The following is a 23,561-nucleotide window of genomic DNA, read 5'->3' on the forward strand; positions in this document are numbered from 1 at the left end:
GATCAGTAGAACGTTGTTTCGTTTGCAGTGGGCCTAAATAGGCAGATAACAATGACGACATACTATCGGCTGAAAAAGAATACCCAGCTGGTTACAGGTTACGAAAAGTGAATATACCTTCCGTTTCGTAGGCCAGGGGGGCTATATCGTAAAGCTATTCCAAACTTTTCTATTCCAAATCTGCAATTAGAACTGCTTGATTGGCAAACAAATATGTTCGACCCACCACCCACGGTGCCAGTCTGTCAATCGGTGTCATGAAAACCACGAAAACATCCGATCTGATATGATATTTGAGCACTGATTATGTATGATTGGACCGAACGGAAGAAAATAATAATTTCTCATTCGACGCTTTTTAGTCATTAGCGAAGGAGGTGTTGTTTGAGCAATTCTTATTGGGTAAACGTTTTCAGGGCTGCGGCTTATCTGCCTGTTTGTCACGCGACGTCACAAAACCGCGAAAACTTGCCGCGTCAAAGTGACGTGTAGGCGTTAAAGACGTATTAGTGTGACGAAAAAAACTGAAGAATCTTCTGAACAGCCGGAAATTTCTTTGTTCCAAAATTATAGAAGATGACTACCCACCGATTACTGTGGAACTTTATACTTGGTGCAGTTGGCTAGCATAAATTTACTTGGACACAATAAAAGATTTTGAGTGGCTGTATAACGCTAGCAAGTGGTGATAAGTAGTAAGGGTGGTAAAGTGGCCTTTCAAGGAAAAATATATTTTTCGATCGTGGTTACCGCGGTCCTCAAAATTCATTGTAGTAAAGCATTTGATTTTAAAAATTTACAGACAAATGTAAAAGGCACTATTACTACTCTGTTTTATTGCATTACTTGCATCAAGGGCGCAGCTTAAGGGTAATGAAAGTACTACATAACCTCATCGACAGAAAAATGTGACATGCAGGGGGAGATGCTGTGTTGTAATGAAGTGGATCTCTGACTACTGTGACATAGCAGGCAGCTTAGATGCTGATTAGGTCATCAAAACTGCACGTGTTAACGCATCTAAGATCATGTCACTAGCTTCACAAAAATTCCACAACGTGGCGCTTATGTGAGGTTCGCTTTAGAGATCTCGACGCGCAGCCATTCAAACGTTCATTCTAATAGAACCATTGAAGTAGCAAAATGTTGCGATTATCGCAGGCCCTACTTGAGAATTGACGATTATGTGCAAAACTCAGTAAAAGCAAAGGAAGTTTGCACTGGACTTGCGCTTCACACAGGGGGAGAATGCATGCGTCGGAAGAACGCAAAGTTTCTTGAGTGTTTTTCAGCATTTATTACACATTTCTATTTATGCCTCCGCTGAACGTGTTCAACGTGAAATCAAAGATTTGTGCTCCTCAGCCTGATGGCCGCAAGCTCGGTCCTCTTCTTCCTGCAATATGGCCAGTGAGAAGGGTTGAGACAAGATTTCTATTGCTTTCATGCTTGATTCTAGCGCAACATGTGACCTGCCATTGATCTGGAGACGTTTGATATCTTAGCGAGGGCGTAATAAAAATAGGCGTTTACAATACATTAAGTGTGAAAGAAAAATTAAATGGTAATTCGGGAACTTTTGCCTACGTTCTGGCCAATTCCTCTAATGTTATGAGCAAGGAAGAGGAAATCAGAAAGAAAAAGGTACAACTTCAAATACTCAGTGTGTCTGTGACTGCGAGAAATATAATTGTTATCAGCACCGGAACCTGGAAATTGCGCGTTGACTGTTGCACCGACGCACGGTCATCTAATTGACTAAAGGCATCCGTTAGATTTGTGCCTAACAGACGGAGTGGTAACGGGAGTCGGCTCTGTAGCCTGTGCAATGCACATAAAATGCTTCAAGCCACTTGCTAGTTATATCCTATATCTAGCCGAATAATCTTGTACAGCCTAAATTCTTTATGCTTTCTGTTCATTTAAGCTGCTCCTGCGCACCTGTGCATGACATTCACTTGCCACGTACACGTAGGTAACACATACTTTTTCGACAACTAGACCAGAGATATGGTGATTCATGTAATGCTCGAGTTGCGAGAATCAAGAGCTCGTACATGCGCAGTAAGATTGGAAACAACTCATCCATCTTAATCTGTCATGACAGAGCAAGGAAAAGCTAGTCCACGAGAGTCACATGTCACTGGCTGGACATGTCACTGCGTGAAAATGTCCGAGTATTTGATAATATAGTTAAATAAATCAAAATTAAATTATGGTGTTTTTACGATAGTGCCGTAGTGCCGTTTTACCATGCCGTAGTGGAGGACTCCGGAAATTTGAACCACCTGGCTCTTTTTAATGTGCACCTAAATCTAAGTAAACGGGTGTTTTCGCGTTTCCACCCCATCGAAATGCCGCCGCCGTAGCCGGGATTCGATCCCGCGACCTGTAAATAAATCAAGGATTCCTCTGTCTAACAACGTTATAGAACTAGATTCGCAAACATAAGTGCATATCTAATCTTTTTGCGAACAATATTATTTCTTTTTCGTTTAGAGTTGCGTTCATATTAGCGTCCATATTACAATGAAGCAGTATTTTTGCCTAAACAAGTACGCCATTTACACTGTATGAAAAATTCGTCTACCCGAACGAACTGCTTTATTATTGCCAATGTTCTGCTTGAAAATTTTAGTCAACGCTTGATATGCGCAAAGTTTTTAGAAAAATTGTTGACAACGGTGCTTAACGAGGATATGAAGATGAAGTTTTATTTTGAATGAAGAACACCATCTTACATTTGAAGACTATTTATAGACATTCAATATTAAATTTGATTTGTTGTTGGCTTTTTTTTCACTCCTGTTGAGCTAAATGTACAAATCTGCTAACGTCGCGTCCTTCAATAAAGCGCTTCCTTCCGCTGAGGGCCGTAAGCTATTAGGCACAGAATTCCATGCTTTGTTGCGTTGTGATTGTTCAGCATATTATAGCTCGGAACATTTCTTCTAAGTAAATTAAAAAGAAAGCGACATACTTTGAACGAGAAGCGCGTTTGATTGGGCCTTTCAAACAACACTGTGGGTTACTGCTAGATGCTTGAGTCGGCGCTTAAGAAAATTTTACGACAGGAGAGTGGAATAGAAGCTAATAGGAATAGTTTTACGTTATAGGACATCAGCCCTGAAAAACATGGGCTTCCCACAAAACACTGCTCCTGGGATGAAAAGAGTTAAAATAGCCTTGCACTAAAGGTGGTGATGTGGTCCTTTAAGAATGATGAAATCCTTTTGATCGTAATAGTGGCGCTCATAAAAATCCTTTATACTAAAATACTTCGTTTTAAAAATTTTAAATCAAATGGAAAAAGTAATATTACGCGGCTTCACTGCAGTACTTGCACCTAGGGCACAGCTCAAGGGTCACGAAAGTAGGACATAACCTCAAGGACAGAAAAAAGATACATGCAGGTAGAGAGACTGTGTTGTAGTGAACAGGACTTATGATTACTGTGACATATTAGGCAGTTTAGATGTTGATTAGGTCACCACAACTGCGCGTAGTGACTCATCCAAGATGACTGCACTAGCTTGACAAAAATTCGACAATGTGGCACCTTTGTGAGTTTTTGCATTACACATTTCCATTCGCAGCCATTTGAACATTCATTCTAATAGAATAATTGAAGCAGCAAAAAGTTGTGGTTGTCGCTGGCCTTACTTAAGAATTGATGATTATGTGCTAAACTCAGTATAAGCAAGAGAAGTTGAAGCTGAACTTGCGCTTCGCACAGCTGTCGAATGAACGCATTAGGAAAACTCAAATGTTCTTGTGTGCTTTTCAACGTTTATTACACATTTGCATTTATGCCTGCGCAGAAGGTGTTCAAGGAGAAATAAAAGATTGGTACTTCTCAGCGTGGTAGCAATAAGCTGGGTTTTCCTCTTCCTGCAATCTGTAAAGTGAGAAGGATTCACATAAGAATTCCTTTGCTTACATGCTTGATTCTAGCGAAGTATGTGATGTGGGGTCATTGATCTGGCAATGTTTGGCGTGGTAACGGGGGCGTACTGAAAAATAAGCGCTTACAATATATTGTGTGAAAGAAAAGTTCAATGTTAATTCGTGAGCTTTGACCTACGTTCTCTCCGTCGTCTCTAATACTATGCGCAAGGAAGGGCAAATCAAAAAGAAAAAGCTATAACTTGACACAGGCTGTAAGTCGGCGATTGTTGAAATATATTCGTTATCAGCATGGGAACATCGAAATTTCGCGTAGTCTGTGCCAACGCTGCACGTTAATCTAACCGACCCAAGGCATCAGTAAGAATTTTCCTAACAGATGGAGTGATAACTTGTCGCGCCTCTGTACCCTGTGTAATGAACGTAAAATGTACCTAGCTGCTTGCTCGTACTATCCTATATGTAGCCAAATATGCCTGTGCACCCTAAATTCTTTAGACTTACTGTTCATAGCAATCATTTAAGCTGCCCCTGTGCACCTGCACGCAGTTAATGCATAATGTTTCCCCAACTGGAGAAGACATATGCTAATACACGTAATACTTGAGTTGCGAGGATCTGGCTCTGGTACATGCGCAGTACGACTGCAACTGATCCAAAGTAATGTGCCACAACAGAGCACAGAAAAGCTAGAAGAGAGGCTTCACATAGATAAATCACTTCGCAAAAATGTTCCATAATTTCATAATATCCATAAATAAACCAAATATTTCTCTATCGAATGAGCTTATTCAATTGGATTAGCAACTATGAGTGTACCTCCAACCTTTCGCGAACAGCTTTACTTTTTTTGTGTTGAGAACTTTACATAAAATTATACCAAATTCGTTATCAATTGAATCTCAGCGGCCACATTACAATCAAGCGGCATTTTTGCTTTAAAAAGCCGCTATTTACATTGTGTGAAGAATGCCATGTACCCGAACAAACTGCTTCACTCTTGCCAATGTTATGCTTGAAAGTTCATTAGTCAATGCTTGATATGTGCAAGCTTTTTATAAAAATTGCTAACAGTGTGCCTAACGAGGATATAAACATTAAAGTTTATTATGGGTAAGGCACACCGTCTTATATATAAAGACTATTTTAAAGGTAATAAATATTAAATTTGATTTCTGGTTGGCATATTTCACTCGTATTGGGTTACAGTTTCAGATCTGCTAATCTCGCGTCCTCTTATAAAGCGCTTCCTTCGGCCGAGGGCAGGGAGCTATTGGGCGTAGCATTGCACGCTTTGTTATCTTGCGATTCTTCAGCAAAAGACATCTAGGAATATTTGTTCTAAATATCTGACTGCATCACGGTAGATAGAAAAGTCAATGCCAATCCACTTTGGAAAAGTGTCCTCTCGCGACTAGTCTTGCTGCTCAACCTACATCACCATTCGGCGACTTCATCACCACTGCAAAGGTCATCGCTGTAAAGTGGGGCGCCGACGCCACAATACTTCATGAACTCCTCCACGCATTTTGCGGGCACCGCATCTTTGGCTGTTTCTTTCGTCCACAGGATGCATTCTGAAAGAGGAAGCAGTTCGTGACGCGTGTATTTACAAATACACTTGATGAACGCCAAGAACATTAATCTGGCAAAGAAGGAGAAAGGAGGGGCTCGATGTTGGTAAACATGACAACATAAAACCAACAGACAACGAAGTCAAGGAAAGCATCAGGGAAATTACCTGTAGTTTAAATTGGAATGTAGAAAATAATGAGTCAAAGGGAAATGAAAGTGGATGCAAAGATAATGTCTCGCCTCCGGGATGCGAATCCACAACCCCGCATTGCAGGTGCTTTGCACTGCGAAAGTGGTAGCATGCAATGGTTTATTAGCCACGAGCTTGCTCTCCTAAGCTCACTTGTTACGTGATGCCATTGGGCAACAAAGGGTGCTCCACATCCGCTCCCCTTGGCCCTGAGTGGCGTTCGCTAACACTTCTAGCGCTATAGATCTAGTAAACACAAATACACAAGTTAGTGGACGAATCGATACTGATTGCCGTAGCCAAATTGGTAGCGCAACGTATTGCGTGATGCAGAGGTTGTGGGTTCTGCTCCCACCGGCGACTAGTTTTTTCGTCCGCTCTGATCTTTCTTCACTCCATTATTTTCTACATTATAATTTATACGACAGGTAATTTCCCGATCCTTTCCTTAGCTTCATTGTCTGCTGGCCTGATATGGTCAAGAAGATTACGTGAAATACACTCACTAATATATCGGCCAAACTTCCTGGGAACAAAGATACTAGATTTTTTTACGTTGCTGCTACGGGAAGGTATATTTAAATAACTTCTATTCACAATATGTGGCCATCTTGCAACGCTAGCTATTTTAGCGGCACAGATTTGAATGTCTGATATTCTTTCAAAAATTGTATCTAAACAAGTATGCCCTTTGCAACAGCGGCATTTGCACGTTATGTCACATCTAAGTTAGCTAATTTTTGGCTCTCAGGCTAGTGATATAGTATACACAAATCGTAAAGACGCCTTTGATAAATCAAGCCGTTTTCCATTTGGCGATGTCAGGTCGAAAGAGAATTTAACGAAATTGAGTAGAAAATGCACGAGCCAAAGTAGACGGTGGCAACGCTAGAGTTGGTGTTTCGCACTATGCCTATTTGCGTTAGACGATGCCGAGGTTCACAGGAACATGGTTTCTTGAAATCATTAAGAGTGGCCAAACAAGCAACGAGACATGGAAACGGCACCTCTCAATGTGTGTTCAACTGCTCTTCAAGGCATTTGCGAAGGAGGAAAGTTAGTAAAGCAAAAATAAATTAATTATGAGGAGAACGAAGCCATGAGGGAAGGCACCGAGAGGTAAATGCATATTTTCACGCTGTATTTATGGCAGAAATCCAGACAAGTGATCGCCTGCAAGAAACGAAACTCTTTGTTGCGAGATATTGTGATCAGGAACACAAGTAACACTGAAACAAAAAAGATAGTTTTGAGCGCAGTTGTTGGTCTTCAAAATGTGATGTGGCTGCGAAATGCCGTAGCTGTTTTTACGCGACAAACCCTAAAATCCAGTGTGACCACTTTTGATCACGCGCCATCCGAGTGTGCGCGACTATTCGCGCTTGCACGTAATCTAGTTGAAGATTGTTGCTTTCACTTTAGAATCGGGGACATCATTCTAGAACGTTTGAATACAGGCAGGTACGTCTTCCGCCGAACGATAATTTGTGTCCTATTCGAGCGGTTGTTTCAGAACTCTCTGGCCTTACTTCGATAATGGCTGAAAATTGTTTTAACCGTAATATACGGGAGAACGAAGCATGGAAGTGACGCTTCTGATTCCTCATCGTCACCGGTGGTCCCCTACGTTAGCAGAAGCGCTGACTTGCTCAGTGTTTAGAGAGTTATAATAACATCACTCGAATATACCATTAACAACATGGGCGTGTAACTGAAACCATGTTCCCCACACAAATATAACTAACTTATGCGTCTGCTCCCCTCGCCATACACCGTGTACTCCCCCATCAGAAATACCACAGTTATTATCATCAGATCAATACTTTATTCTCATGGCGCTGGAGCAAGAGGTGACGGTATGCATGCCTGACTAGGCTTCTGACGCAACGAGCCCAGCAGTCAACTGTGAAGAAACATAGATGACGTTCCTAAGGCTCCTAAGAAGATTACAGTCCTTTATGAGCGGGATCTCCCGAGCTTTCCTCCTCTCTAGATACTGCAAGCCTACGTGACCCTGCTTGCATATCTTGCCATCGTGCATGTGTTCCGTAAAGTATTGAATTAATCAGTTTCAATTCAAAGGCAGTGGAAGCTGAGAATTTCCAGCACGAATTGGAAAAACTGCTCAATAGGGGCAAGAACTGATACACAGGAGAGCTCGTGCACGGCCAACTTTAGGGAAACCCGTAACATCTTTGAGCCAATTGTTACAATATACTATCGCGATAGCAAATAAATGGACACTTGAAGCGAATTTCTACCGTCGACGTTGCCATGATGTTCCGTATCAAGTCCAAATGCGATAACACCATGACCGCACAAGTTACGCTGTTTGTGACAGTGACAACATGCGAGGGTAGAAGATGGTCGTGGCTCAATCTCGCCCTCGCCAAAAGAACAGAATAGTTGAGAAAGCGTGCAGTCTTGCGTGGCATGCGAGGTACTCAATTTTGCGAGGCACCTGGGGGAGGGGAGGAAAGGTGGGCGGCGTTCTATTCCGGTTGCAACAACGCGTGTGGCGGCTGCGCGAGCGCGCTTTGCCGTTTATTGAGAGCGATCTCTGTTGTGCACAGAGTCAAGGTGCGTCGGCGGATCGTAGCTTTGTGGGAGCTGTGTGACCTCGCCACTCATCTTGTGTCGATGCGATAGACAGCACGAAGATCATTTCGCCCACTGCTGCTGCTGCTGCGTTTACTCACGCAAGCGTTTTACAGCGACTGTCCGCGGTCACCGAGTGTGTTGTGTTTCCAGTTCGCGCTGACACCATGCTTGTTATTAGTTAGCAAGCGATCGTTTGTAGATGATACCCTCGATAAAACTACTAGCGTCCCACGCCTGAAGGAAACTTCGTGTGGTTATGCTACATGATTGTACAGTGGGCTCCATAACATGCATATCTATAACTAAAAATTGATTACTGTTTCCGAGGCTCGCGCGATCGGCAGCCGGGGGTTAACACAGCTCCTCAAGTGTGGTTCCCGCTGTAGGGATGGTTATGTTACTAACTGAATCTATTTCATTCGTGCGCGTAAGCATTGTACAACAAACGACGTAGTCGAGCAATGTTTCTGCAGATAATCATTTGAATGCTTGTCAAAGTCAACATCATAACTGATTTCGAAGGAGAACTGTTAGGGTTTTCACATATGCATCATAGCTACTCATTGCTGCTAAACCGTAGCGTATATTAACAGTGAGAATGCTCCAGTAGGTCACATTGGGGGAAAAACGTTTCAGAAATAGACGAGTGATTTCTGAGGCTTATTGGTAGGCTCAAACACGCCAGCTGACAAAACGCTGTGTGCTCCGTCCGCTTTAATGTCAACAGAAACTCTGGCCATGCGGACTTAAACAAGTCCCATTAAGTAGTTTTCAAAATAGTAATTAGCGTGATTATGGTAATAATTCAATTAGACATTTTGATTTCTCGTACAAGTAACCGCTGTCTCGTCGAGATAAACGATTTGCTACCTGTCACAGGCAATTCTTTACCTTTTGATTGATGAATTGATGATTGATGATTGACCTGTCTTCGAGACGTGGCTATCATACCGGACATGTCTCTTTTGATAATGGCCGTAGATGCGCTTTTAGGGTTGGTGTATCACCCCCATGGAGATATTATATATGGGAATATGCTATTTCTTCAATAGCGAAGGCTTTAATTTTCATCCATTGTTCACCATTAATATCTCCAACTTCCTGTGATTCACTTTGGTTTGCATTTACAAGTAATTTTAGTTCAGAAATCAATCCTGACCTGTCTTCTGCCCAAACGCGAACATCCTTTTTTAGTGTACTCACGGCGTCCATTGTAAGGGATGTCGAGGACAACGCAGTTGTCGTAGTCGGCGTAGTAAAACTTTGCCTCGGCATTGGGTGGCTCGTCTGAAGAAAACAAGACATGGGGGGAGGTGGGAGTTGCATTTCATTAAACTGCAAACACTCGTTATGTTTAGTATCCTACAGCGCTTAACCTATTTGCTCAAGCCAGTGAAATATTCATATAATGTTTCGAGTAGACAAAAGAGTTGGTATAATGAGGAGCTAGGTGGCCTAGGAATATGCAAATTACTCTGGAGAAATATAGCTTTAGGTATGCAGCCAGAAATCCTCGCGTAATAAACATAATCGGTCGACCATAAACGGCGGACTCTCTTTTAGCCGCTCCGCTCACATCGAAGCAAATACCCAAAGAAGAAGGTAGTTTGTAGTGGCTAGGTTTTCTTTTCTAATTTGGAAGGTTCTCCTGAAGAACATATGTATATTTTTCTTGAGGTAATCATTATTCGTGCACTTTTATTAACTTAAGTACTGCAATTGTCGAGTTTAGGCAGACCAAACAACCATCTTATTTTAAGGCACGCCAGTTCCCAGATTACTTTGACGGCATGGAGGTCTTTAAAGGGCACCTTAACATGTGTGCCTGTATGTTTATGCGTTTCACGTCCATCAACAGGCGGCCTCTGCCGCCTATGTCCAACCCGTGACCTCGCGCTCAGCATACATATATAAATCAAAACGTTTATTTAAAAGAAAAAGAAATGCAGAAAGCGAGTGGGTGGAGCCCCTAGTCCAGGGCCCCACTGGCTTGAGCAGTAACACTCTGTAGCCACTATGCTGCGGTCGCGGGTCGATTAACTACATGCGACGGTAGCATAGTGGATTTAGTGTTGCGCCTATGGCATTGCAATAAAATGTTACAATATTGCGAAGCTTTTTTGCAATAATTAATTCTCTAAGCTAAGATGCCAAATGTCCACCGATGACCTTCTTTGGAAAAAACACGATGACCATGCAACGTGAAGAAGATGAAGCCAGGTAATGATAAAGTATAGAAGTTAATAATAAAAAAACGTCTCAGCGCCAATTTGACGCTACTCCAACTTATCCTTCACAGTGCAGGTGTGTGTGCTTATATTCCTCTTCCATCAGTTCGTTTCATATCATATTTAAACTTTCTGCTCTAGCGCTATGCATGAAGCTGAAATCAATTTAAGAAGGCAATTGTCATTTACGTATAGCGGAGCATACATGATTCGGAATGGAATGGTTTTATTAAGCATAGAACTGCTGTACAGCGAACAGCTAATGATTTAGCCACGTGCTGCTCATTGATGTCAAGTGGACGGCAAGGTTTTGTTTGTTGTGACAAACAGTGACCCAGGCGGGTGTTAAACAGGTTCGTTCAAGAGCGGCGCATACCGAGGGGCCACTAGGGCACGCGCCTTCTGACACACACCCCGTAGTGCAAGCGGCAGAGGGCCAGTGGCACGTGCCCATATTGGCATCAGGGTCGTTCAATGAAACGCAGCACCGACGCTGTGGCGTGTACCTGCGGCGCATACGCGCAGGAACAGCCCACATAACCCAGTCAAAAAACTCAAAACGTTGGCCTCAAAAAGGTTGATGGAAGAGCGGCACACACTCTGTGGCACAAAGCGAAATTGGCATCAAAGAGTTTTATTGAATACCGGTGTGCACTCTTAAGACAGCGCTAGCTTCTCAATCGGAAACCATTTTAAAATTGCACAATACCCACGGTACCACCTAGTTAGCGTGGGCATTTGCCGATTACAGCCAGCAGTCGGGTCACCGTGCCCAACTATGGGTGTGTTGCATACACACTCAGATGCCATAAGGACGAAGTCGGAGAAAAGGGGCAATTATGGCCGGCAATGTACTTATCCTCCAGAGGCTGCCAATCTGCAGGTGCAAGAAAGTAGTCAAAATTTTTTTGTTGTCTTATTATATCGCAATTTGCAACAGGAAATTTGCAGTATGGTTTCCTTGATAAAGGTGCTCAAAAACCGATAGAGGTAGAGTGAATACAACAAGGACTACGACAATAACGAAACCATCTTCATATTGATGACAGGGCAACAAAAGATCAAAGAGAATAATGCACAGGAATGCTATCAGGCGTTATACGAAGAAAACCAGATTTTTCTATGGTTATCCAGTAAGAAAAATATTCAAAAAGGATACTTGGCCTACACGACTGAGTTAAGACTGGACTCAGGGAATTCGCTCAAAGGTCAGGACTGTCCTCTAAATTAGGGACGGTTGGCAACCTTAGGAATTGGCCAAGTTTTTATACTGAACTACCTTCGGGGTTGAACCAGGCTTCTACGTTGCACAATGGCCGAGATTGCTAAAAAAACGGTTAGAAAGATTACAGGTCATCGTTACAGCAAACTGCGATCGACACGTCCAAAATGATTCTCATTGTTACACGTGAGAGACGGGTTTATTAAAATTAGTTCAAGGGACCAAAAAAGGTTCTGCATCAACCGTATCTAGCTCTTGCAATCAACAACATGAAATCGGGTCTGGTGCCGAAGCGATGGCAGTGCCTACTGCTGTGGACGCGTATTCTCCCCTGCAATGTCCCCCTTGACGAAGATGAGCCATCCTAGGGACCTATGATTATGACGCGATGAGGAGGAGGTGATACAGTTTTAGGCCTCTGATATGAACCGTCCCGCCGCCGGGGTGCTGCATGTCCGACGATGGCGTCACCGTTTCTACCCCATTGTTCAGAGGCGTTGTACACTTGGCGATGCGTTAGGAACCATTATATTTCGGCGGACGCTTTGGGCTAAGGCCTGGACTATGGAACGGCAACCGAAACCACACGTGAGCATCCTCGACGAAGAATGCTGTAGGCAGATTGTGGATGTGGCGATCTTTTTGGATGCCTTGGGTATCGGATTTGAATGCGAGCAAGCTGACGGCACTGCCGGCATGCCAAAAAACTTCTAAAAAAGGGATGAACTCGAAGGCATCCAATTGACACGGGAGAATGCTGTTAAGAGTAGGGGATGGTTCACGTCAATTGCGAAGAGCAAACGGTGAGAAGCCTGTGATCGCCTGAGTGGTGGCATTACATGCGTGCATGAGGAAAGGGAGGACGTGATCCCAATTGTAATGGTTAGACACAACGCATATTTTGAGCATACTACCAAGAATGTGGTTCAACCGTTCCGTTAGACCTTAGTCGGTGGATGATATGGCGCAGTGTTGCGGTGAATAGTGCGCCACGCTGCGTGTAGTCCATTAATAGCATTACATAAAAAGACACGGGGTCAGTCGCTGAGCAATTCTCACGACGCCCCGATTCGTAAGATAAAACGCCGTAAAATGAATGCGGCGACTTCCCAAAGGGCAGCCGAAGGAAGTGCAGCAGTTTCGGCGTTTCTTGTCAGATGGTCTACTATGACACTTATACAAAGATTTCCATTATCAGTGTATGGATGAGGTCTATGAAGGTTCATAAAGGTCAATAAAGGTGAAAAGGACGTGCCGGACACGCTAAAAGTTGCCGTGGGCCTGTCATACAAGCTATCTTGCATTGGTGACACGCTCTACAGGATCGAATGTATTTGCGGACATGAGAATACGTCTCGTGCCAGTGCTGAAATTGGCGGAGCCGTTCGTAAGTTCTCAGGACGCCAGCATGAGCTTGTTGAGGGTCGGTGTGAAAACACGTGCAATGGCTGACCGCAAATGGCGAGAGATGAATAGCAGCCATTTGCGACGATGTGGCTGATAGTTTCGTCGGTACAAGAGGGCGTCCCATAGCAAGAAATGGGTGATTTGGTGACGAAGGGCGGGAGGGCATGTAGGCGTTGCTGAAGTGACGAGAACTTCAATGAGACTGCCGTATCCACGGATCTTTTCTGTGTTCGGAAATCTTGTTAGTTATAGTAGGTGTAGCAACGGCACACATACTTGACGAGGGCGGCCTTTTGTCGGATCACATGAGGGATCGGGAGGGCGCATCTGCGTTAAAATGTTGACTACCGCAGCTATAGATGGGGCCAGGTTGAAGCATGTCCTAAACTTGCCCGGTGGTCAGACAATGCTCGGAGAATGACACGCGGTACAGACGCTGGTGTGCGGTGCGTGATCTACCGTGCAAATTTTGTGAGGAATGGCGATTGTCCGGTTCAGTGACGATTGTTTGAAGTCACAAAAGCCGTGAAAATCACTGTAGAAGTGTATTAAGTCACTCACGTTGTGTAGAATTGAAATCATCGGCAAAAATTTGGAGGACGCTTAAGCGTCACCTTTAAATTGGAACGTGATAGCATTCAAAGAACCCTTACTACTCCTCACGCTTCCTGGTAACTGCAGCTTATGTAAAAGTATTGTCTACTGGGAAACCCTGTCAGCACAGGCTATGCACGAAGGGGAGCTTTCTGGTAGAAATGCAGCCTTTTGCATGAGACGCAACGCGGTGGAGCTGAGCGCAATCGAAAAGTGTTGCAAGGAACCGGTCGGGCCGCTCCGAGGCCTCTTAAACCTCCGACGCCGGGGCCAGTCTATGAATGGTTGAAACGCCGGAAAAAGGGTTTGTGTTTGAGTTTCCGCGTAACAGAATTATGTTTTCTCATATATTCAAATTACAATCCGACGCTATCATATCTGTAGGTTGTGTTTAAGTGATACTTCACGATTTTTCCGACGTATTTTGCTTTGAAAAATTCAATTACTTCAATCATTTGTTTGCACCAGACAGAGGGTCGGCGTGTTTGGGAATGCGTGGTTGGGTTTGCTTGGTTCGGAATGATTCTTGCCAAAACAACGGTCGACGCTGGACGTGGGACGAGCGGCGCTGACGTGAATTTTCTGCAACACCAGGGCCTCAATGCTAGCACGTCATTAGCGCGTCACTACCATCCAGTTATATCAGGACAGATGGCACATGTGGCACCAATGCTGTTACGTTGGCAGTAGCCAGGCTGTCTGCCACAGGGAAATGCAGAATAAGGCCAGCGTCCTCAGCCTCTGTGGTTCCAATAGTTTTGCCGGAGTGCAAACCAAAGTGCACTAATGCGTATTAGTAACCAGTCTTTCTGCAGCACCATGGCGAACTATGACGAGAGCGAACGGGGCAACAATATTGGCTGACACTGACTGAAGATGGCCGTGGGTATAAACAAAGTCGTCGTGAAGGCCAGCGACGCACGTGAAATCACGACAAAGGCAGCACTGTAGTTGAAGAAGGTCAGTATAGGACGCTGCAAATGTGCTGCTAGCATCACCAATTTGCAAGCTTGATATGGCAATTCCCACAGAACAGAGTACTGGGCCTTGGGAAGTGGACAGTCAATGACAGTGTAATAGCGCGACAGGAAATATCAGCAGAGAATCCCTATGCGGGAGCAACAATTTAGCAAACACAATTCAATCGAATACAAAATGTCATGAATAAGCACTTTCGCCATGCACATACCGAATGGCTGAACTTGTTCTGCTCTTGCACTTTTCAGCGGTAATACCGAAGGCGTCACGGTAACTTTACCTATTGAGCGAGAAATGTTTACACTATTCACGGATACTGCAGAACCTATATCGACGAGCGCGAAAGATTTGATAGCATCAACGAACACTTCATCAATGTTAACAGGGGAAAATACAGGACTTTTAAGTTCTGACTACGACGCAGTTTGTGCCTCTGCAACTGCGGAAATTAGTTTTCCACTTCAGAAGTACTAGCATTGGGCCTAGGACGCGTGGGTGAGATGGGCGGCGATGAGGGGAAGGTGAGCGAAGAGTACCAAAGGTCTGTGAATCTGCAGCTGATATGTCATCAGTACCATTCTGGTTCTGGCTGTTGAGGCATACGAAATGGCTGGGAGCCGTAGCTAGGGGCTCGCAAGGTGCCCGTGAAGGCCGGGAAGTGCCGGTGGCACAAGCGCTGTACATGACCGGCGGTGCCACAGACATGCCATATTGGGCGGTCGTGAGCAGTGAGCCACGGATTTCACCCTGCTGCTGTGCACCGAAAGAAGGAGCCGCTGGCTGTCGAGTCAAAGGCGGAGGAGAGAGAACCGGCAGACGAGGCACCCGTACAGAGGATTCAGCATACGTCTGAGATGCAGCCGTTGCAGCCGTTGAAATGGATAATAAGTAGCTTCGGCACTTGCGCCTCAATCATCTGTCGGATCGCTGCTGGAGCCAAATAGTGGGAAGGCTTCGCCGTGGTCGCAAAACAGGGAGCTGTCACGCGACCTCCTCGTGCACAATTTTCTTTATCTGCGTCAGGAGAGTTCTCTGGTTGCCGCCAATAATCAATGCTACTAGCGAATCTTCTGCGGGTGTTGGGCAGCGTAATTATATGCGCTGTTTCCGCAAGTCATCAGAACTTTGTCGTAAATTGGTAACTTCACCAACGGTGCGCGGATCCTTCGCTAGCAACATTTGAAAGGCGTCCTCGTCAGGCCTTTCATCAAGTGCTTTCTTTACCTTGACTTGTTGTGCCATTGACGGATTCACGTGCTTACACAAGTAAATGAGCTTGATTGTAAGTTGTGAAAGCTTACCGTGATGTTGCGCGCGCCCACCTAAGCGTTGTTCAGCACGAAGCTTGAGCACTCGGGGGCGCCCAAACACTTCTGCAAAACTTGTCTTGAATGCACTCCATGGGGCAAAATCGTTTTTGTGGCTTCGGAATAAGAGGTTCGAGACGCAGGGTAAGCAAAAAAGCTTGTTGTGCCACTGAGTGTGGACGTCCTTCTTGTTGTATTGGTTCACCCGTGCGTAAGACGAGAACTAATCCTCCACGCCATGAACATCGGTGTCGCTAAAGATGTTGGGATCATGCTGGCGCAAGACACCAGACAGGATGACCGCTAGAGCCTGTGGGATGTCTGCTTGCGTGGTATCGTCAGGCATGGTTGTAGGAGTGCGCAGCGTCCGGCTTCGTAGTTGTAGTTTTTAAGGTTAACCCGCACTTCCGCCAAATAAAAGTGGGATTTGTTAAGACTTGTCCAAGAGACCGAACAGACACTCTGTGCACCAGTCCCAGCTCTTCAGTTCAGCAACACAAGCTCGGGTCCCCAGCTGAAGTTACTCAAATGCCTAGAGTGCTGCATGCGTGTTATCCACTATACATGTAACGTTTACGTCTCTGGGAGAGACTGTGGTGTGAGTGGTTAATTGCAGCCCAATTCAGTAACGTTCAATTTCAGTACTACAGGATCGTCTGCTAAATTTTTGGCAACTGTCCCCGGCGTCATTGAGGAAAAGGCGAAATTATTCGCATAACATCGCCATGTCACCCCGGCGTCGACATTATCCTATGCTTTTATTGGGCACATACGCTCCTCTGCATATTACTGGATAAGTTAGGAGTGTACAAGCTTATTTGTTCGTGGCAGAACCTCTTATATATACGAGTCAACAAAGTGACGTCATACCAAAAAATCTTGCCAAGATGCGTACTATACGGGGTGATAGTTTTGAAGCTCTACAGGGGCGCTATAACGTAAAGCTATTCCAAACTCGCCGTGGCTGCTTAGTGGCTATGGTGTTGGGCTTCTGAGCACGAAGTCACGGGATCCAATCAAGGCCATGCCGGCCGCATTTCGATGGGGGCAAATGAGAAAACACCCGTGTGCTTAGATTTAGGTGAACGTTAAAAAGCCCAGATGGACAAAATTTCCGGAATCCTCCACTACGGCGTGCCTCATAATCAAAAAGTGGTTTTGGCATGTAAAACCACGTAATTTAAAGCCGTTCCAAACTTTTCTATTCCAATTCTGTAATCAGCCTCCGCGATTGGTCAAAAACATTCTTGAGCCACTCCCCACTTCGCCTGTCTGCCCCGCGACGTCACGAAAGCCGCAATAGCTCCCCATCTTATATGACCTGGGCACACTGATTATGCATGGTCGGACTGAACAAACAAAAAATTGGTATTTCTGATTCGACGACTTTTCGCCATTAGCCCTCTGCTATTCGCCAAAAGTTTTCAGGCTGCACTCACTTTCCCTGCGTGCCACGCGACGTCACAAAACCACGAAAACTCGCCGCGTAAAATTGACGTGTACGCGTTAAAGATGCATTAACATGCCGAACAAAAGTGAATTTATTTCTGAATATCCGCAGGCACCCTGCTCCAAAAGAAATGAAATATGGCAGCCGCCAATCGCTGAGGAACTGGCTTCTTGCACCTGCCGGACAGCTTGCGTTTATTTGCGAATAATAAAACTTCTTTTGTGGCCGTGTAATGTTTTCGAGCACTTTCAGCACGTTCACAACCTCGCTCTGCCAACTCTCCTTTGCTGAGGATCCGTTATAGCGGCATTCTTAACATTCCGTTGCACGTCGCCGCCATTTTCAACCACCCACTGCAAGCTCAGTAAAGGAAAGCGGATGAATCGCACACGCCGACACCGCCCTCTTTATCCGGTTATGTATTTTCAGTGCGCTGGATCGGCCCCATCAAAACTCTCTGCACTTGAGCATACTCTTTACCTACTGGGAGTCAATTACAAACGAAAAATTGCTCGATGTCTGCACTAATATTTATTTTCAAAGGAAAGAAAAGTCACCTCCTATAAATTAGGACACCGTTTGATTGGGCTCTTCAGGCAACGCTGCGCGTCACTGCGCCATGTTCGCGTCTGCGGTTATGCAAGTTTGACGGCAGGCGATTTTAATAAAAACACCTTGTCATAGTTTTACGTTTTAGGGCCCCAGAAGTATTAAAAGGCGCATCGGGCAGATAGCATAATTCCACTCCTTTAGCTCGGACTTCTAACGATGCGAAGATTGTTTTCCCGAAGAAATAGAAAACGCATATTCAACTAATTCTCAGGAAGTATATATTTAACCTCCTAACTGTTTTCTTTGTGGTACACATTGCAATTTACGAATTGACACAGGTGAGCACAGCAAGGCGTATCCACCTGCAATCCATCTGCAATGGCACTGGTTTGGAGATCAGCGACATCATATTGTCAGAAAAATGGCACTGTTGTTCCATAGAGACTTAAAAAAAAATAACTTTTACGAATAAAAGCGCCAAAGTAACTGGATCGCCTATGCATTACTTCGCAAGGTTCTGAAATCACTATCTCGAAACTGGTGTTATTCTAAGGGATAGTTTCAACTGGACATGCCTTGTGCCGGCCCGCCTAGAATTTGTATTTCAATTTGTCCTATAAGGTAATAAGTAAAAATGCAATTAGTGATTTTTCCCGTAATCAGTCGATTGTGCCTTTCAATTTCTCGTACATTTAATGTCCCCCTCTTCGAGCAGACCGGCAAAAAGACTATATTTGTTCTATACGACAAAAGCGATCTTACAAATTCGATAACACCTAAAAATGATCACGCTGTACATAGTGCTAACGAAAACCACAGCGTAAAATAAAAGGCAGACCACTCCTCGCCGATCCCGTACCGCAAGGCAGCGTCCCGCCTCAGATATGCTGCCACGTAGATACACTGAAGAAGCAGAAAAGTTGACTGCATTTCACGGTGTGGCGAAGACGGCAGAAAAAAAAATCACCAACGAATGCGGTACTCCTTAGTGCGAAATATGAGCGCAGCTCATACGTAGGACATATTGGGCTTCGCGCATAATCTCTTTGATGCGGCACGTTGCCGACGGAGCGAGGCTTGGCGCCACTGTCTCGCTAATCGAGAGAACGCGAGAGGCAGCGCATCGGTGACGCGTTGGAGCGATTCACAACATTCCCACAGACAGACCTGCGCTCATGCAATGGTTTGTTTCCATATACGGCATCGGTGGATACGCTTGCCGCGTCCCTAATCGATGGCTTCTTCGGTGAACAAACGACGCGCTCCACTGGGGCGCCATTTCGCAGGGAGCGTCGCCGCAGATCACGCCCTGCGTAGTACTACGCTTTCCTTGTCACGCTATTGCCATAACCCCTGCACCATGTTCGGCCTCATGGTTCGCTGCAGCCTCCTCCGCTTTCCTCCTCACGCTCTCTTCGCTATAGCCGTCATTCAAACCCTGCTGCACTCGCGTTCGCTCTTTTCTCCTTAGTTCCGCTCGTTCGCTCGATTACGCCGAGGGACGCCAATACTCAAAGCAGGAATGGGCACGAGGAGCTGCGCTGTAAACGAAAGCGTTGTATCTCTATTCGTCCGTGTTTCACTTGTGCGCTAGAATAATGTACACATATGTGCGCCCTGTGCTGGTTGCTCATCTATTTTGAGCCTCTACCTTTCTTTTTTGCATTTTTTTTTGTAACTTTCGACATGCACCCGACAAAGGCTTCCCTACAAAAACGCAATAGTCAATTATTGCTACGGCCTGTAACGTTTTTCCTCCAAGGGAGGCAACACTGCCTATATTTCAGCGCGTGAAGGACAAAGACTGCTCTAAGTTGTTAAAGCTGTCTTGCGCTGCGATCTCGAATGAAAAATGTGTGACAGGTACATAGTTCGCCAAGTTAATTCCACGCTTGGTTTCGATATCTGTCCCTTTAGCACAGCAGCCCGGCGCACTATATTTTCTACCAAGTGCTACCCAGAGACGTATGGTTGCTAGAAAATGGCTAGAGACACAGTAAGACAGACAGGCAGGTAGGCAGGTGGGCAAGCAGACCCAAGAGAGTGCGTCTAGTATGCTCCAAATGCTAATAATATTAAAATATTTATGCAGCCACTGGGTTCTTACCTGGGCCCAATGAGAAGAAGAATGTGTCAGGGCTGCTTCCTTCGAATACGTAGAAGTTAACCTTTTGTCTGCAAACAAAATTACAAGGAGTAACAAATGTAAATTCACATTGTGGAGCAAGATATTGCTGAATACAACAAAAACTTAAAGCTCTTCCTTTTACTAGCACAATATTTGCTTCGATGTGGCGTTAATATACTGCAAGCCAGATTGTCGTGATACCTCCTCCAATCCTCCATAAATCAATATCTAGCTTTGTGCCCGCATCCGTTTAGTGACATGGCAGAGTATGTGACTGAGAATGAGTACCTGTTAACGAAGTAGCGCACTCGGAAGCTACGTTTCAATAATTCTTGAATTAGAGATTGAAAATGTAACTGTTGCATGCACTCAAGGTAAATACACTTATTTCAGGCTAGTTGACCCAAAGCCTCACCGTTGACTTGCATCGTGGTTTACTCACAACCTCTACATGATGATGCTGTCATTTTCTAGAAAACATTCATATTAATTATAATGTGTTTATCTGAAAGTTAAATACGATACAAGGTGTAGTGAGGAAGCACACGAACTAAACATACGCCGATGTATTTGCGCTTGTGAAATTGCTTGGGTGACTTCAGTCGAGCACACATCCCTTCGTGCAGAAATGAACTTGTTATATACATACACGCTTGCACAGAGAGAACGCTAAACTCACTTCGATGTGCCATCGTGCCCTCCAAAGAGCCAAACGTATTGCCCCTCCTTTTCCTCTGGCATTAGCCACAGTCTCTTCGCTGTCAGGCATTCATATATGGTGTCGTTGTTCTGGTCGGAGACTGCGACAGCGAATGGGAAGTTTTGGAAGACCTGCGTACAAACAATGATACGTATATGTCGGTGAATTATTCTAGATAGTTATGAACCATGTTTTTTGTGTGGCAGCTTGAAAAGTCGAAATCGAGACTAAATAAACTGGAGAGCTTTCTCAGTTCCACGCAATGACATGCTTAAGTTGTCCATGCCTGTACTACCTCTGTATTAAAACAGGAAATACAGGAAAAGAAGCTTATGCGCTCTATTCTTCGTGATTTGCAATCACATCAAGCAAACGAAACCCATTATGGCGAGCATGCAGGTCCTCCACCAGTAAGGAGCATGTGCAAATCACTATTCGGCCGGAAGCATGGTCGCTGGTGGCCGCCAGTTTTCTTCACCCCACGACTCAATCCTTCTAGAGCAGTTGGCAATGTTGCTCATTTCTAAAGTTTTCTGCTTGTGAAAGATCGCTGACAGGTCCACTTGAGTGGGTCATCTTTGCGAGACAGGTGATAACATATCGAATATCATTAATGAAAGAAAATTAAGGTGTGCCCGTCGTAACGAGCATTAATCTTGATTTTACCAAGAAAAGGAAAAATGGGATTTTTCTGTGCATCATCAGTTAGCGCCCTTACTATACCGGGGATTGAGAAAAACGCTGAGACGGATACCGGCCATTCGGGCTAAAAATTTGTGAGGAACTAATCTCTGTGTGTCTCTCTCACTAAGGCCGACAGAAAGAGCAACAAGACGCGGCAAAATGTACTTTTGGATTTCAGGCTTCGCGCTCGCCGCGTTGCGTTTACGACAGTAAGCTCGCTGCGCTTGCGTGTCTCTCTTCACTCGTTTGTCTCTTCTAAAGTTTCTGCGCTAAGCGCTAGAAAAGGTTTCGAAAAGGCAAGGCCAGATGCCAACCCTTGCAAAGTACTGTGAATACCCTGTAGCACGCAGTGCGACCGGTACATGCGCGAATATTTACCTTGAAGCTGTCTGGAACATCGTCCGTTTCTTGAGCTTGCGCAAGCGACAGCTGCAAGGTGACGACGAGAACAGCCAGAAAGCTAACGCACTTCATGCTTTTTTGCCGATTGGGGGGCCTACTGGAGGTAACCTCCAGCTGAACGTCTCTTATATTCTCTCTGCTGTGCCCTGCAAGGTTTGCAGACATGACGGCGTATCGTTTATTTCTGTAGAAAAATTGCAGACGTGAGTGGCATGCGAGTAAGTGAGTTCCTCTTTAAAAGAAAACCAATTTTTGTGTTATCAAAGAATGCTATATACATTATCTAGGTAAGCCGGAAGAATTTCAAGCTTATTGTCACTGCGTCACACTCACCAGATGGCGACATATTTTCCAAGAGATAGGTCAAATGCCTAAATTGTGAATAAATTGAAGATAATATGATTTTAATCTATAATTACTGCAAGTCTGATTGTTGTGGACCGAACAAGGTCGCACGGTGAAAAAAAAGTATAAAATGTACCAGTCAGGTCACTTTTCAGTTGGTTAAAATCAAACCCTTTGGTTTATCTCAGTGCAAGACTCTAACAAACAATATTACTACACTATATAAAGTAGGCGATAGCTGAGGAAAATGTTGTTTTGCCCGATTAGTGAGCCCTTTCACATGACTTATCTATATCGGACACAACCAGATGAAAAGGACGTTAACTGAGGGACCCCATTTTAAGCAGTCATATCATGAGACGCCAACAAATACTGACACCAAGGACAAAATGGGGGGAATTGCTTGTGCTTAATAAATGAAATAAAGAAACAATAAATTAATGGAAATGAAATTACATGAAAAAACAACTTGCCGCAGGCGGAGAATGATCCCACAACCTTCGCATATTGGACAAGTCACTTATCTCCGTGTCGGCATCAGACCCCTACCGCTTCCCCGAGAATAACAGGCACGTCATGGTTGAGCGTGCATATATAGAACATTGTCTATCAGTACCGCTGTGCGATAAAGATTTTCGGCGACGCGCACATTGCCGCAAAACTAAGGGGATATGAAATTAAGCCATTGCAGGGAGATAACTTCATCTCAAGAAACATTTTCCTTTAAGAATTTTCCGAGAGGTTAAATGAACGCTTTAAACAAATGGCTTGAATTGAGCGACATGTGCAAAGGGAGAAACGGATCATAGCACAAAAATTTTATAAAATAAGAACAGCTGTTGCAGCACAGGGATGTAAGGACAGATGTAGCTTGCCGGTAACGTGTTTTATTCTATTTTTTACGCGAGAGCCCTGTGATATGGCTGTAGCTGAGCGGCCATGATATAGTTTCGAAATAAGCAAATATTCGAATTTTACTCTTCTCGAGTGCGGCGTTTTCCTGAAGAAACCTCAAGTCGGATCATAGTACACGTGCTTTTCTGCATACATTGGAATTAGCTATTTGTCGAAGAAGACGGGTTGTCAGAATTACAGGCACCTGAAAAACTTGCTTCCTGAAGGCGGCTGATTCCTATTATCGCTAGCGCCCCACACCTCCTCACCCCCTTTTGTGCCTTAAATGGGTACGAACGAATTATGAATGCGTACCACTAACGTTTTCCTTCTTGGCTACATTATGCGGCAAGAAAACATGATGATAGCAGCGACAGAGGATACAAAAACCACATGAC

The 23,561-nt window shown here is 44.6% G+C and overlaps 1 protein-coding gene across 2 annotated transcripts; it reads right to left on the reverse strand.

Annotated features, from left to right (window-relative positions):
• Nucleotides 1-1,287: 1,287 nt before the first annotated feature.
• On the reverse strand, nt 1,288-22,231 carry LOC126523620 (uncharacterized). Of its 2 annotated transcripts, XM_055066773.1 has the most exons (7): nt 21,901-22,231; nt 20,818-20,969; nt 20,118-20,185; nt 9,476-9,559; nt 5,343-5,483; nt 3,854-3,898; nt 1,288-1,396 (listed from the first exon to the last, which is right to left on the reverse strand). In XM_055066773.1, the coding sequence occupies exons 1-5, from the start codon at nt 22,087-22,089 to the stop codon at nt 5,344-5,346; spliced, it is 633 nt and encodes a 210-aa protein (XP_054922748.1). In that variant the 5' UTR covers nt 22,090-22,231; the 3' UTR covers nt 1,288-1,396; nt 3,854-3,898; nt 5,343. The 2 variants fall into 2 exon arrangements, with proteins under 2 accessions (XP_054922748.1, XP_050028173.1); XM_050172216.2 differs by lacking the exon at nt 1,288-1,396 and having other exon boundaries at nt 3,795-3,898.
• Between the last annotated feature and the right edge of the window lie 1,330 nt (nt 22,232-23,561).

Source organism: Dermacentor andersoni, chromosome 6 (assembly GCF_023375885.2).
Source record: "Dermacentor andersoni chromosome 6, qqDerAnde1_hic_scaffold, whole genome shotgun sequence".
In the NCBI taxonomy this organism is placed as follows: Eukaryota; Metazoa; Arthropoda; class Arachnida; order Ixodida; family Ixodidae; genus Dermacentor; species Dermacentor andersoni.

Bases quoted from the DNA above. Each gene is read 5' to 3' on its own strand.
- LOC126523620 (XM_055066773.1), bottom strand. From the start codon at position 22,089: ATGTCTGCAAACCTTGCAGGGCACAGCAGAGAGAATATAAGAGACGTT. The intron at 20,970-21,900 runs GTAAATATTCGC...GTTTGTACGCAG, and splicing joins ATGTTCCAGACAGCTTCAAG to GTCTTCCAAAACTTCCCATT. The intron at 5,484-9,475 runs GTGAGTACACTA...TTCCTCTTTCAG, and splicing joins CATCCCTTACAATGGACGCC to AATGCATCCTGTGGACGAAA.